Source organism: Quercus suber, unplaced genomic scaffold (genome assembly GCF_002906115.3).
Source record: "Quercus suber isolate HL8 unplaced genomic scaffold, Cork oak 2.0 scaffold_428, whole genome shotgun sequence".
NCBI lineage: Eukaryota > Viridiplantae > Streptophyta > Magnoliopsida > Fagales > Fagaceae > Quercus > Quercus suber.
Window position 1 is genome coordinate 240499 of NW_027069879.1, and position 13875 is coordinate 254373.

The 13875-nt window shown below is 35.5% G+C and overlaps 2 protein-coding genes and 1 pseudogene across 5 annotated transcripts; all 3 read right to left on the reverse strand.

Moving 5' to 3' along the window:
- Positions 1-369: 369 nt before the first annotated feature.
- On the reverse strand, positions 370-2847 carry LOC112019457 (glucan endo-1,3-beta-glucosidase-like; annotated as a pseudogene).
- Positions 2848-2954: 107 nt separating this feature from the next.
- LOC112019465 (uncharacterized) lies at positions 2955-4358 on the reverse strand. Its single transcript, XM_024051980.2, has 3 exons — positions 3921-4358; positions 3700-3763; positions 2955-3291 (listed from the first exon to the last, which is right to left on the reverse strand). The coding sequence occupies exons 1-3, from the start codon at positions 4212-4214 to the stop codon at positions 3122-3124; spliced, it is 528 nt and encodes a 175-aa protein (XP_023907748.1). The 5' UTR covers positions 4215-4358; the 3' UTR covers positions 2955-3121.
- Positions 4359-7025: 2667 nt separating this feature from the next.
- LOC112019455 (potassium transporter 2) lies at positions 7026-13651 on the reverse strand. 4 transcript variants are annotated; one of them, XM_065761774.1, is made up of 10 exons: positions 13633-13651; positions 12183-12269; positions 11744-11978; positions 11411-11656; positions 11261-11314; positions 9912-10172; positions 9458-9510; positions 9204-9321; positions 8616-8870; positions 7026-8275 (listed from the first exon to the last, which is right to left on the reverse strand). In XM_065761774.1, exons 2-10 carry the CDS (start codon positions 12219-12221, stop codon positions 7164-7166), a joined length of 2373 nt encoding a protein of 790 aa, XP_065617846.1. In that variant the 5' UTR covers positions 12222-12269; positions 13633-13651; the 3' UTR covers positions 7026-7163. The 4 variants fall into 4 exon arrangements, with proteins under 4 accessions (XP_065617846.1, XP_065617845.1, XP_023907738.1 ...); XM_065761773.1 differs by lacking the exon at positions 13633-13651 and adding an exon at positions 12952-13155; XM_024051970.2 differs by lacking the exon at positions 13633-13651 and adding an exon at positions 12807-12941.
- Between the last annotated feature and the right edge of the window lie 224 nt (positions 13652-13875).

The following is a 13875-nucleotide window of genomic DNA, read 5'->3' on the forward strand; positions in this document are numbered from 1 at the left end:
TTTGCCCTACTCAATTGCCATCCTTAGCAATTCATTCGTGGAATTAAGATTTGAAAATATTTAATCATTTAATTTGCTAATTATTTTTTGATTGAAATTTAAATCTAAAGAACATCATTGGAGTAATTATAGTACCCTTAATCCTTTTAAACAATGTCCACTGGGGGTGTTCAACTTTATACTCCATCAACAACTTTGGTTTTTTTATAAGGGGAGAAAAATATTTGTAGCAAAGTGTTGTTGGTGGAATATTGAGTGAACCTCCCATTTTGGGACATGAGATTTTTATTCAAAACCGTTTAGACAAAATAAAGCAGAGACCTCCTAATTTAGCTAACTTTGTATTTGAAAATTATAATTAGGTCTTTCTCTTATTATAGTTATGGTGGCAGTAGTACACTCGTTTTCAATGAGGTTACCTTACAACAAAACCAGTGTGAAATCCAAACGCATTCTTACATGAAATTAATGGGGTAAGCTAGTGACTTGTTGGGATAAAACAACCCACAGTGTCTCTCCACTGCAGCACCACCCTCTAAGTCCTCATTAAACATAGCAAATATGCATGTTTCAATTGGATTTCCAGGCCGTTTTGGGGTAAGCTAGTGCTTTATTAGGTTTGTATTGTACACTTGTGCATTATGAGTGCTAGCCACTCCTGCATCGCCGTCTGAGGGCCACCCTGACTCCGGCACCACCACGGGGACTTGGGGCGCTCCAGCTTTCTCTAGTGAAGCATGCAATGCATCAACTATGGCATCAAACAGGTTAATATAACTTAAATTACCATCCCTTAAAACCACACTTGTGGAAGTGAACAATGCATAAGCTAGTGAAATGTTTATAGGATCTCCAATGTAGCTAAAATAAGGGTACACATTTGCTAAGAGTGGTGCACCAATGCTGCTCAAGTAGCGTGCAATAGGTACCATAAAATTCATGGTGTTCATAGCAAAAGTCCCTGCTGAAGGTGGATAAGATACACCCATCACCGATGTTTCAACTGAAGTAGAAACCTTGATATGGTGCCAAAGGCCTCCAATGCTTAATGCGTTGTGCACGTTTTGTATTGCTGGGAGGACATATTGTGCATAGTCTCCTGGGATAACTTCATTTCCAACCGCTATATATCGAAAGTGGACATCAGGCCAATAAGACCTGATGTTCTTTTGGACCCAATCTTGTGCTGCACTATAGGAATTTGCAAGCCTTTGAATATCCTGATCTGCCACTCCAACCAGGACTCGAATGCCAGACCCACGAAGTTCTTGTAATACTATATGATTAGTACATGGCAACTACCTCGTTTAGTCTCATTCGTCCAATATTATATGATTTGTACAAGGCAACTACTTCCCTTGGTGATGGTAAGTTGTCACCAATCAATCCATTGCATACTCCAATAGAAGAACCACCTTAGGACAATAATTAAAAGTCAATTTAGCACTTATTACTTAACACTCAAGGTATCCCATTTAGCTTGGGGTTCAACCTCCTGTTCATTTCATTGGGAAAGTGTGTGGACTCTTCACCTAGTCAATAGAATAATTCTTTTTGAAAATACTAAAATTATTATCAATTTTATAGCAAAAAAAATGTATAAATTGAAGTGATAATGAACCTGACTAGTGCTATATCAATATTATAATAAATAAATTTTCTACCTTCTCCTATTTGAATTATAAAATTAATGTAGTAAAATTTATAATATCTCCAATATTGCTTGTTACATTTATGTCTTTATTACTTGTTCATTGTCATTTGTCTTTTCAAAATTGTTTTCTGTATTTTTTGGCAATTTTGTCATGGTTTGCCTTTTCTATTGTATCGCGCCTGTATAATCCTAACTTTAGTATAAGCTTTTAACATTGAAACTCTCGGATACTAATATAAAAACTTGTGAGAAATGAGTTCTAACAACTCAATACATGAATGAAACGAAAGAAAATGAGCATTGGTCAAATACAATTTCACATTGGTCACATTTAGATTATAAATATACAAGTATTTAGAGGGTAGGTAGTGAGTATATAGTACAACTAAATAACATACATTGAATAAGAGTTTATAAGAACTCACTTGCTAAGTTTGGTCCGACTGCTAAAAGAATGAAGAAGCCAAGACGTAGCAGTCGAAAGTTGATGGCCATTATTGGAAGGATTGTCGTATGACTTTGAAGCTTTATACTATTTTTTTTTTTTTTTTGGTTGAGAAAGTTGAAGCATTATACTTAATCTGCAACAATAGCTTAATTAAACCTAACATATATATTTATATGGACAAGGATATATAACCGGGCAGGTTTAAAGCTTGTGCAGCTGAAATTATTCAAGTCTTGGAAGTCTTGGGAGTAGTTGGCAATGCAATTTGTGTGCTCTTCATCTGGTTCCGTACTAGTGGTTGACCAGTGCTTTGCATGAATTTTTTTATTTGTAAATGTGTGAATATTAGTCTTTAGACAATTATAGTGTTTTTTTTCTTTACATAAATTTTATAAGAAATATTATATTATTATAGGGTTGAATTTGTTTGCTTAATAGAAGCTTACATTTGAAAATTAAATAACTGCGTAGCTGACGTTCTCCTTCTTTAGCGAGTCTACCTTCAATTAAATGTTCTTTTTTCATTGTTATTTACCCAAATAGTTAGTGGACATTTTTAAAAACATAAATAAATGTATGTTTATGCAATTTATATGCAAACTATCAAACATATTTCATAGAAAAGAGGAAAGAGAATAAAAATTAACAACTCAATTACAATTTTGAATTCAATCTAAAATATTTAGGTGGTAGTAAACTATAGTTTCCATCACAATTAATTAACAATACATATTCTTGTGTAAATGAAATGCAATTGCTTTTATAAGCGTGCTCGATCAATGTTCTCTAGAGTTCAAACATTTGGTTATTGATGAAATTAAGCATCAGATGGAAGGGCTACAACACAAGAACTAAAGAACCAAGGGTGCTCATAAGATGAACAAAATTCTGATTTGAAATGTCTATATATATAGAGTTTCTAGGGTATACAATGGAAAGGCAATTCCAATTCTCTCCCACCATGCATGTTAAATGAGGTACAATCGCTAGAAAAGAAATTTTTAACCCAACCATCATCTTTATCTTGAGAAAAGTCTGGTAAAGAAGTTTCCTGATTTTGACCTCTCCAAACATGCTACATGAACATATCTTCCAAGCCTGTCCACTTGCCTTGCCTCACCCTTAGTATCTTTCTTGCAAACCTTGCACGTTTTGTCAACCCAACCATCTTCAACATATTGCCCATCCACTAGAATCAAATAGAAAGAATAAAGATTATTGAAGATTATGAAAATTACCTGTGTGTGAAAGATTTATCAGGGTACTAACATATAAGGTAGACCTTAATTAGTTACTGCCAATAATTTAACTTTAGGTTGGTACTAGAATACTAGAATTAAAGAAACCAATATATGGGCTTATTTTCGGTAATCACAGGACTAAACTCATAAAAAAAACTCTAAAAGAGACACAGCTGTCAAACTCAAACTCAAATATAAAGTGGTAAATACTAAATAAATTTTGATTTAGGAATTATGCAAAGTAATAAGAATTGACTTCATTGGAGGCAGATACTAAGCAAAGAATTAGTCACACAAATTGATGAGTCCAAAATCAGTACATTGCTAAAGCAAAATTGTAAAGTTGTGGTTCATACCCTCAACGTAGGACTTGAAAAAATCCTTGTATGTCCCTCCAATTTTCCTTCTTAGAGCCCCATACTGCTTGAATTGAAAGACCCAGTTAGATCATATAGGTTGCATGCACACATAGCCCTATAAGTAACATGAAAAATCAAAATACACAAGTGCTAATTACACACACACAATGGCACACAAAATATATCACAAATGATGAGTTTTAATAAGCCAAAATCACCTGTTCCCTATTCATTCTCCCTCCAGACCTGGTGAACTCTCTAGCCTCGTCCAGAAGCTGAGCATCCTCAGCAGATCTAACTTTAGAAAAATCGAGAGCTTCGGTTATATTACCAAAAAAAGATTGGTTGCTCTCCTTGGGTTCTTCCTTCTGATCATCCTTCTCTGATTTCGCTGAAACTGTGAACTTAAAGCTCTTGTTGAACCTGACCCTGTTGTTAGACAAGCTTTGTGCAACTCCAAAATTTGAAGGGAGATTGCCATGTGGTGTCAAGGGAAGAGTTCTCAGTCCCATGTTTATGTTTACTTCCCTTAGCAGAAGCTGTTGTACTATGCTCTCTACGCAGCTATGCTACCTGTTCCTTAAATGTTGGTGTAGGGATAATTACGTTTTGCTTGTTTGGACCATTAAATTACGGCCACGTAGTGTTCAATATAGCATGGTCGCCGCTCAGCAAATCTGGTGGCTAGTACAAGACAACGTGGTGCTCTACCAGACTATTATAGTTTGAGAGGAGCATTTGGTTTTGCCCTTGGGTCAGTCATTGGTTGATGACAGAAATATCCTGGACTAAAAGTCATGTGGCTACAATGCCCAATCCAAAATTTATATAAAAAATAATAATAATAATAATAAAACCCAAATCAGTTTATGAACTTTGGGTTTTATTAGTACAACCAAGTGATTGAATCATAGTAATTGTGACTCAATTTTGTTTTAAATTTATACTGTATTATTGTCTTCCTTTCATTTCTTTTAGTTTGTTATTAAAAAGAATTAAAAAGAAGGGGAGAGGACAAAATTCGTTCCTATTCAATTCAGTTTATGAACTTTTTGGTGTTTAGTACTGTTAATTGTTGGTTAATCGGGTTGATCACAAAAATAGACACTTTTAGCAAAAAATGTTTTACACTTTCATTTGCGGTCCTTTTATTTTCCTTTTGACTATGATTTATGAACATAGTAAGTTTCATTAATTTTTCCAAAAACCCAAATCCCAAATGGCTTTTTTGCATTTTACCCAATAAAAAATGTGAAATTCAGTTTAAACCCTAAAACAAGTTTATAAATAATAGAAGAGCTGAAATATCTTTATTTGTAGGGACAAGTTTCTATGAGTATACATCTAAGCAAAACCATTTAAAAAAACAAAACAAAAAAGAATTCTAGAAACAAACATTCCCTTCTTGGACCTTAGACGCCATATTTCACTAGATCTCTCAAACTCCGGACAAAATTGCTAAATGCTCTTTTTGGGTAAACTAAGCAGCGTTTTGTCATATTTTTCAAACTAATTAGGAAAATGTTATTATTTTGAAACTCGATTTTCTCAAAATCGAGTTATAAAAAAAAAAAAAAAAAAAATTCTAGAGCCCTATAGCGGCATTTTTAAGGACCTATAATGACGTTTTCAGGACCTATAGTGACGTTTTGTAACTTGACTTCTATGAAATCAAGTTATAGGCAATTTTTTTTTTTTTTTTTACCTACAACTCAATTTCATATAAATCAAGTTACAAAACGCTACTATAGGTCCTAAAAACGTCACTATAGACTCCTTAAAAATGCCTCTATAGGGCCAAACTCGATTTTGAGAAAATCGATTTTCAAAAAAGGGCATTTCCTTAATTAGTTTGAAAAATAGAGAAAAACGCTGCTTGGTTTGCCCAAAAAGGGCATTTAGCAATTTTGTCCCTCAAACTCCTAACTAAAAATGTTTCTCAAATTTCTGATCTCATTGAAATCCTTTCCATTTGACTACTTGATGTAATCGTAAGAAAAGCTTTTTGATGGTCTTTAATGTGTAGCTTTCAGTTTTGACAACAATGAATGTTGTTTTGTTGGGCCAGCATTCCACTTTTAATTCAAACAAGACTAACATAAAATTCGGTCGAGTTCTCTAGAAGCTTCAAAGTTTCTAGGGAGTGTTTACTTGAGTTTTAAGTTAGTCTATGAGTTTTATTATTTAATGTCCAAATTAGGACCATAGGGTCCAAAACTTAGAAGAATGATTAAAATTTAAAAGTATAAAATCTATATAATATGATCCATCACATTCAAAGGAAAGATTTTGACTAGTAGAAAATCGAGTGTTTTGGTGTATCTAAGTTGTAAATGCCTAGAGTTCTTCTTCTAATTACGTAATTATCCTATAACTCTTAAATAATGCAAACGTCTACACATGACAAAAACATGATAGATCACTAGGTTCTTAAGCAAAAGATGACAATACGTAATAATCCTATAACTCTCACATGATGCTTCCCACAGGAAATTCATGGTTTCCCCACCGGTCCAATATGAGTTTCATCACCTTGTAAACAAAAGCAACAAAACTAGTGCAACTCTCTTATATGCAAGGAAAAATAAATCAAACTTTCCAAAATGCTTCACCACTTTGTCAACTTTTCCACCCCCACCCCTCACTGTTAGCCACCCCTCCATCGCTCCCACTAACGTCTCCAATCTCTGGTCACCAACCATTGTTGCTGCCACCACCAGTTGCCACTCACAATTTTTTTTAAACTAAATTTTAAAAAAAAAAATATATATATATATATATATATATGCATGCCTGGGAGATGAAAAAATATGTGGGAAAGTAGTAAAAAATATGTTTTCATGGCATTTTCAGAAACGCTATTAAATACTTGAATTTTTTTTTTTTTTGATTTTTTTTTTTCTGACGATCAAAATATTTTCCGTCAAACCACTAGATTCTACATCAACTACCTTTAAGTTCGTTTGGAATAGCCTAATTCATTGGTTTATTTCACTTAGAATATATATTGGATAAAACTACCACTATAACTAGGACAAAAAAAAAAAAAAAAAAAAAAAAAAAAAAAAAAAAAAAAGGTAAAAATTTAAGAAATTTTTACATAAATTGGCTTTAAAAAGGATGCCATCTACATTCCATAGCCAAAAGCAGTTTGGAGTTGGAAATCTTATTTACAAGAATTGCTAGTCGGCCTTCAACTTCCATCATCAAGAATTTCTAGAGAGTCTTCCATAGAATTTTTAAAATTTTATAGTAGCAATTTCATTTTTCCATAGAGTTCAATGAATGTGATGGCAATTGAATCATCTATGAAACCAGAAAGCTAGCTATGAAAGCAGAGTTAATATTTCTAAAATCCTCATTAATCCGCACAATCACTGTATTACCTTACATTCACACCTCTTCCAGGTTTATCTGTATGTGACATTAGCAAACAAAAGAAAGCTAGCTACATATGAGGCCTACACTACATAAACCATGCCAACCTCAAGAAGAGACACTGTTGGCACCTTGAGTGCCACATCTGGCCCTCTACAATTCCTCCTCAAGAAATTATATCCAAAGTCAATGGCCAGTCTCTTGAAGAGAGAAGAACCTTGCTTTGCTCGAACATGGGAATGCCCCAATATGAATGCAGTGCCTGCTTGTTGAGCTGCATAGAGATATGCAAGCTCTTCTTGCAATTGTGCTTCCACTTCATTTTGCACATCAGTTTCAGACTCGTCGTCAATGGCAAACCTCACTCTTTTACCTACTGGTTCCATCTCAATAACATCTCTAACACTTTCTACAGTTGGGAACTCAATGGATACACTTTCTGGCTGCACATTCTCCTCAATCTCATAAGCTGGTCGCCCAGAGAATGCCACTGTTCCAATCACAGCTAATTTACTCTCACTGGATGATTCATTTGATCTTGATGCATCATCCCCATTGCAAGAATTAGTCCAATTCGTTTGATGCCAATCATAGCGAATGAAATCAGCTAGTCTTTCAACTAGCTCAGTTTCAAAGGAATGGACATCCTGATGAACATCACGATATCCATACCGGACAATACACCTGTAGGACCTATGAGCCGTAGGACCAACACGGCCAACAAGATACCGCTCAGCCGGGGGCACATGTGGGACAGGAACTGATTTTACACACACAAAGATGAGTATACGGTGGAAGGCAGGGAGGTTAGTCACAAAGCGTGAGAAGTTAGCTGGAATACCAGAGGTGAGATCACTGAATACTAGACCAATTCCCGGAACCCGAGCAATTCCTAAGCTTGGTCCTAAGGCTAAAAGCCACTCTAATGAAACCTTGTTGTGAAGGTCGTATTCATATTTCTTGATGGTTGCATAGTGCCAAACAAACATGACAGTCATGAGGATCAGGGCTAGAAGGATGGGAAGCCAGGCACCCTCTTTGAACTTGGTGAGCGAAGCTGAGAAGTAGAGTAATTCAATAGAGCCAAAGAAGAGCAGGAAGGTTATAGCTATAATAGGGGGCTTTTGCCAACAAATGATGATAACCAAGGATGTGAGGCATGTAGTCACTAACATCACAGTCATCACTGCTAACCCTGCAACAAACAAGAAAAAAAAAAATGTTACTCTAATAATTGGAAGTAATTTAAATTAACCCATCCGAGTAAATGAAAAGTTAATTGATTTTTTGCACAAGGTTGAAGACTGAAGTGATAAATTTGAAGTCATAAATGTGATGCAATGCTTTCCCCAGAAGATCTTAGTAGAAGTTGTCAATGATCCTTACAAAGAAGATGACCTTCCAACAATTCTCTCTGATGGTTCTGAGGGTTTTCATGATTTAGTTCAGGCTTAAGCTTAGGTAGAAATTTGTAGAATTTGATGATAAGTTTTCTGTTATGATCCTGGAAAAAAAGATATAAAAGCATAACTTACCAGATGCATTCCCCATGTGTTTTGTGTCTCTGAATCCTATGGTCACAGCAATGCAGAGGATCATGAGCATCCAGTTGATCTCAGGGATATAAATCTGGCCATGTATCTTGTCAGAGGTGTGAATGACCTTGACTCTTGGGAAGCAACCAAGTGATTGGCTTTGGTTTATGATAGAGAATGTTCCACTTATGATTGCCTGGCTTCCAACAACAGACGCAAGAATGGCAACTACAAGCACCGGCCACCTCACGGGTGCTGCACCCAAAAAGTTTAAACCATTTAGCCTTCCATAATAAGTAAAAATCCTAGACAGGTACATGATTTTGGGTTGTTCGTAAATAACATAAAATGGACTTGTATGCAGGTTTTTAATTGCCTTTCCCATTCCATGTGTTAAAATACAGGCCCAACGGGCTTTAGGACTATTGTGCTTTACTAACTTGTATTGCACACCTATTGCTTGTACAGTACTCATAGCTTTGCCTATATAAAGGCAGTCCCTTGTACAATATTTTACACAATTCAATACAACAGACTTTCAATTTTTAACACTACGCATAATAAAATGCATGAATGATTGAGGTATACCTGGAACTGAGACATAAAAACTGATGACGTGGCTGGAGTGGTGATGCTGTGACAAGTACGCAGCTTGACCCATATAAGCCAATATAAGTGCTGGATAAACCAGAAAGGTAAAAGCAATCTGCAATAAGAAGAGTAATTAAACTCCACTCATTCATAGGCAAGTCAGACATTTCCATGGGTGGACACTGGACAACATTACCAGAACCAAAGCTTGAAAGGATAAGATTTTCACCAAAAGAAGAAGTCAGAGCTACCTGAATTGCAGTGTATGAGAAATGGCCAAGATCAGCAAACATTGCCTCTGAACCTGCATAATGTCATGTATACTTTTAGCTTAGCTAGACATGGTAAATTAGATTGCACCTCAAGTTGGAACCAGTTCTTATAAATAACAAACAGATTAGTTACACCTGAGAATTTCTACCTTAAACATCACTGAGGTTTCAGTCAGAAATATATCTACACGTAAAATTGCTTATATTTTTCCAGGGAAGAGAAGGGCAGTTTTTAGTGTTACTTGGCATGTTTCCCTGTTGAGTGTTGACATGTCAATTTCAGATTTTTAGGCTTTCAGAGGCTGATAGTTGGAGGCCTTAACACAGTTCATACCATAGCCATCATCTAGAACTCATAAAATATGCAGGGGGGGATGGGGGGAAGCACTAGAAGACATGTGAATTTACCATGCGTTCGTGTTTTCAAATTTACCTGTGATGCACAACAATGTTCCACCCAAAGACATCCATCCGCTTATCCTTGTCTTCTTCAAGAATATGAACATGTAATATGGGGAAAGAGCTTTGTAGATATGCGGATTCCAGTGAATTATATTGTATAAGCCAAGGGCACTGATGCATAGTAGCCATGTCAACACAATTGGTGCAAAGAAAAACCCAACACGATGTGTGCCGTAGTGTTGAAGGGCAAATAGACACAATAGTATGAAGCAAGTAATTGGAACCACCGCATCTGCAAATGGCAGCATAGTATAAATGTTCAAGATAAAATAGATCATGTAAAACACACAATTTACTTACTGTTAGAATTTAACATAGTAAAATCTAATGCCATATATACCAAAACAGTATTTCAGTCACCACAATCATATTATACTTTGAGACATCCAAGGTATGAAATGAAAGAAATATAAAACATACTGATTAGGGGAGAATGAATGATGGTTTATAAGTGCCTTTGTAATCCCTGGAGTTATAGTACTCATACTAGAGTGAGTTTAGGACTTACATTTATGGGCCTTATCCTCTTCAATACACAAGACTGCCACTTTTGCAAGGTTTGGGAGAGATAATTGGTAGGTATCCTTATTCCATTTGGAAAGATTACTAGTAGGATTCAACGAGAAAAAACACCGCTAGGGCGGAGGGCACTTACCATTGCACCAAGATCCAACCATTATATTGTTTAATGCACTTACCTACCTAAAAAGAAATTATTCAAACAATAACACTTTTTTCTCACTTAGTGCAGAAAAAACACCCGAATTCCGCATAAAATATTCCCTTTTATTCTCAGATGCAAACACCAGCATGTTATGGGCATACTTATAACAAACATTTTATCCTTTTTTGATTTGAACAGTATTATATTGTAAATTATATCCATATATAACCACTTTACATTTTTCAAGCCTCAAACCTTTGTCAACCTCATTGTGAAATAGTTTATCCATATCTCCTTCTATAGAAAAGTAAAGTAGGTAGGACCATTAGAGGGGCAGGACATGATCGTTTTACACAAATTAAGCAATTTGGACGGTTCCCTCACCTCAGGCCAAATAGCTATTGTTCACTAGGTCAGAATGACGAAGTGGATCCCTATATCCAATTATCACTTTCAAAGATCAAAAACAGAAGGCTACTGATTGATTAAATAGTATTATCTCAACCAAAAAAATTGCAGACACGAGTATAATCAAATACAAAGTAATAATAATATAAAACCATAAAAGCAGATTCTCATATAACACCCAGAAGGATTAAAAATGATTGAAACAAGCAGAATTAGATATGCAAGAGAGTACAGGCTCATAAGCTTACACTGGTGGTGTTCCTTGGACATGGATAGTTCAAGGCCAGAAACCGCAGAGAAAACTACATCAAATAGAAATTAGATAGTCAGCAAACCAAAATAAAAAATAAAAAACTATAATTAAATATTATCAGCACATTTATAACCAGAAAGTCTACCTGAAATGGCTGGAGTGAGCACTCCATCTCCAATTACCATACAAGTCCCAACAAGAACCAAGATTAGCAAAGCAGTGTGCAACCATTTGTACTTCTCAAGCACAAATTTCACCCTTGAACTGTTTTTCTTCTCTGGAGGCTGTTCCAGTTTATATGTAGAGAGTGCTTCATCTGCAACCTGTCTATTGGGGAGAAGGCTTACTCTGGCGTGCCTACATATCAATGAATAAAGGGCAAAAGTACCACCTGCAAAATTTTTGTTCATGCATAAGTTACAAGTGACAACCTGAAGGTTGGATGATATAGATATGGCTCATTTGTTCTTGTACTTACCCTCTCCATTGTCATCAGCTCGAAGTACTATAAAGACATACTTGAATAGAGGGATTAGAGTGAGAGTCCAAAAGACAAAAGAAAGAACACCAAAAATCTCTTCATTGGAATCTGAATGTTGAATATCTTCTGCAAATGTGCTTTTGTAGACATATAATGGGGAAATGCTCAGGTCCCCATATACCACACCAAGGCTTTGGTAGGATAAGAGGAGGGCTGTCTTCCAAGACTCCTTCTGAAATGCATTAAGCCACCAACATTGCATGAATTCAGTCAATTAAAGTAGTATATTAAAATGCTACTGACTGTTTTTATGAACAAAGACTTCTACCAATAATTTTTGCCAAACTCTATTTGCCCCGGAAGAAGAAGAGAGGGACAAAGCCAGGGCAAAAAGAAGACACAAATTACACCAATACAAGCAACAAACTGCACAAACCTTTGGAGTTTTCCAACACTTGCTATAATCAAGATCCATTTTTTGTCACCCCTCAAGTTATGATGTTGAGCAAATTCACCTGCAGATCTGCACTTAAAATATAGAAGCTGAAATGGCACTCTCAAATAAAATCAACTTTTTTTTTTTTTGAAAGGGAATATGAAATCAACTTTTTTCTAGAAAACAAAATTGAGGAATTTCAAGATGACACTTCCAATGACACTCATCAAGCTCACCACTTTAAATGCGCAAAAAGGAGAAAGAATGACACATTCACCCACTTTTCAATGAACCCACATGGCATCCATTCTTCTTATCACACGCGGGTCTTTATAATAGAAAATAGAGCACAATATTCACCATTCACTAGAACCCAGGAAAAACAGCAAGATAACTCAGGGAGTTACCCCTACAACTAGTGGTGAAATTGTAAATTTCCAAATGATTGAAGCTCAACTACACTGAATTATTTAGACAGAGCAAAATAAATGTACAAGGGCCCTTATTAATTTGCCCGGCAGTTTTGTTTTTTATTTTACCTTTTTTTTTTTTTTTTATTTGTCGCCTTATCACCTTTTTTTTAGTTGATGAAAAGGGAAAATAACAAAGTACCTAAAACCTCACCTTCATCGAGACGACTAGTCCAGCACAAAAGTTTGTAAATTGTCCAAAGTTTTAACTCATATAAAGGACAAAAACGCTAAAAAAAACAGGAAAACTCTAATGAACAGTTTTATATGCATATATACAGAAGAGTTTCAGTTCTCACACGGAAAATAAACCGAGCGGTTCTAAGTTGATTGATGACAATGAAAAGGCACATTCACGTGATTCAACGACAGTTACATGAGCAAAACAATCACACCAACTACAACTCAACTAGTGCCCTCGAAAATAAAGCTGGTTTCAATGACCGTTTATCTTTTTATTATACCCACCCTCTCTCTCTCTCTCTCTCTCACGCACACACACACACGAACAAGTTTACAACTTTTCCTAATTTAATAGTTTTATTAGGCAGCATTCTGTGAATGAAAGATGATACGTCACTTTCCACATACCCACCAATCTTCATTCTCTTTCCTCTAAAGCTTCTTTGGTGGATAAGAAAGAGAAAAAAGAAAAGGAAAAAAAAATCAAATTTTGGCAACTGGGGTAAAATGAGATTTAAGTAACTCAAAAGGAGTGGTTAAAGGTGGGAAAAAAAAAAAAACTTCATGAAAGCGCTAAAGTCTAAAAGAGAGCATAATCATATGTTTCTTTGAAAACTTACCAAAGCTTATTTTGTCTGAAATGGCGTGATTAATGAAGAATAAGATTTGGTCCATAAAAAAAAAAAAAAGATTAGGTCCATAAAAATAAAAATAAAAATAAAAAAAGAATAGGACTATCTTACAGACAAAACCATGTGAATCACAAAAGGCCATGAGAGCTGAACATGTTTCCATACCAAAATGTACTGAGCAGCAGCTTTTCCTAAGACCTTTATCACAACATGCATTAAAATCTCTCTAAGCTTATTAAGCCCTGCCCCTTCCACTGCCTCTGCCAGTGGCCTACCTTTCAGACCCACTTTGTCCTTTTTAGCTTTTCGGCTCCACTCCATTATCATCATTTTTTCATCATGTCGATCAGAGCTAGAAGATAGATATTTAGATATATAGTGAGGAGTGACGTTCAATTTTTCACATTT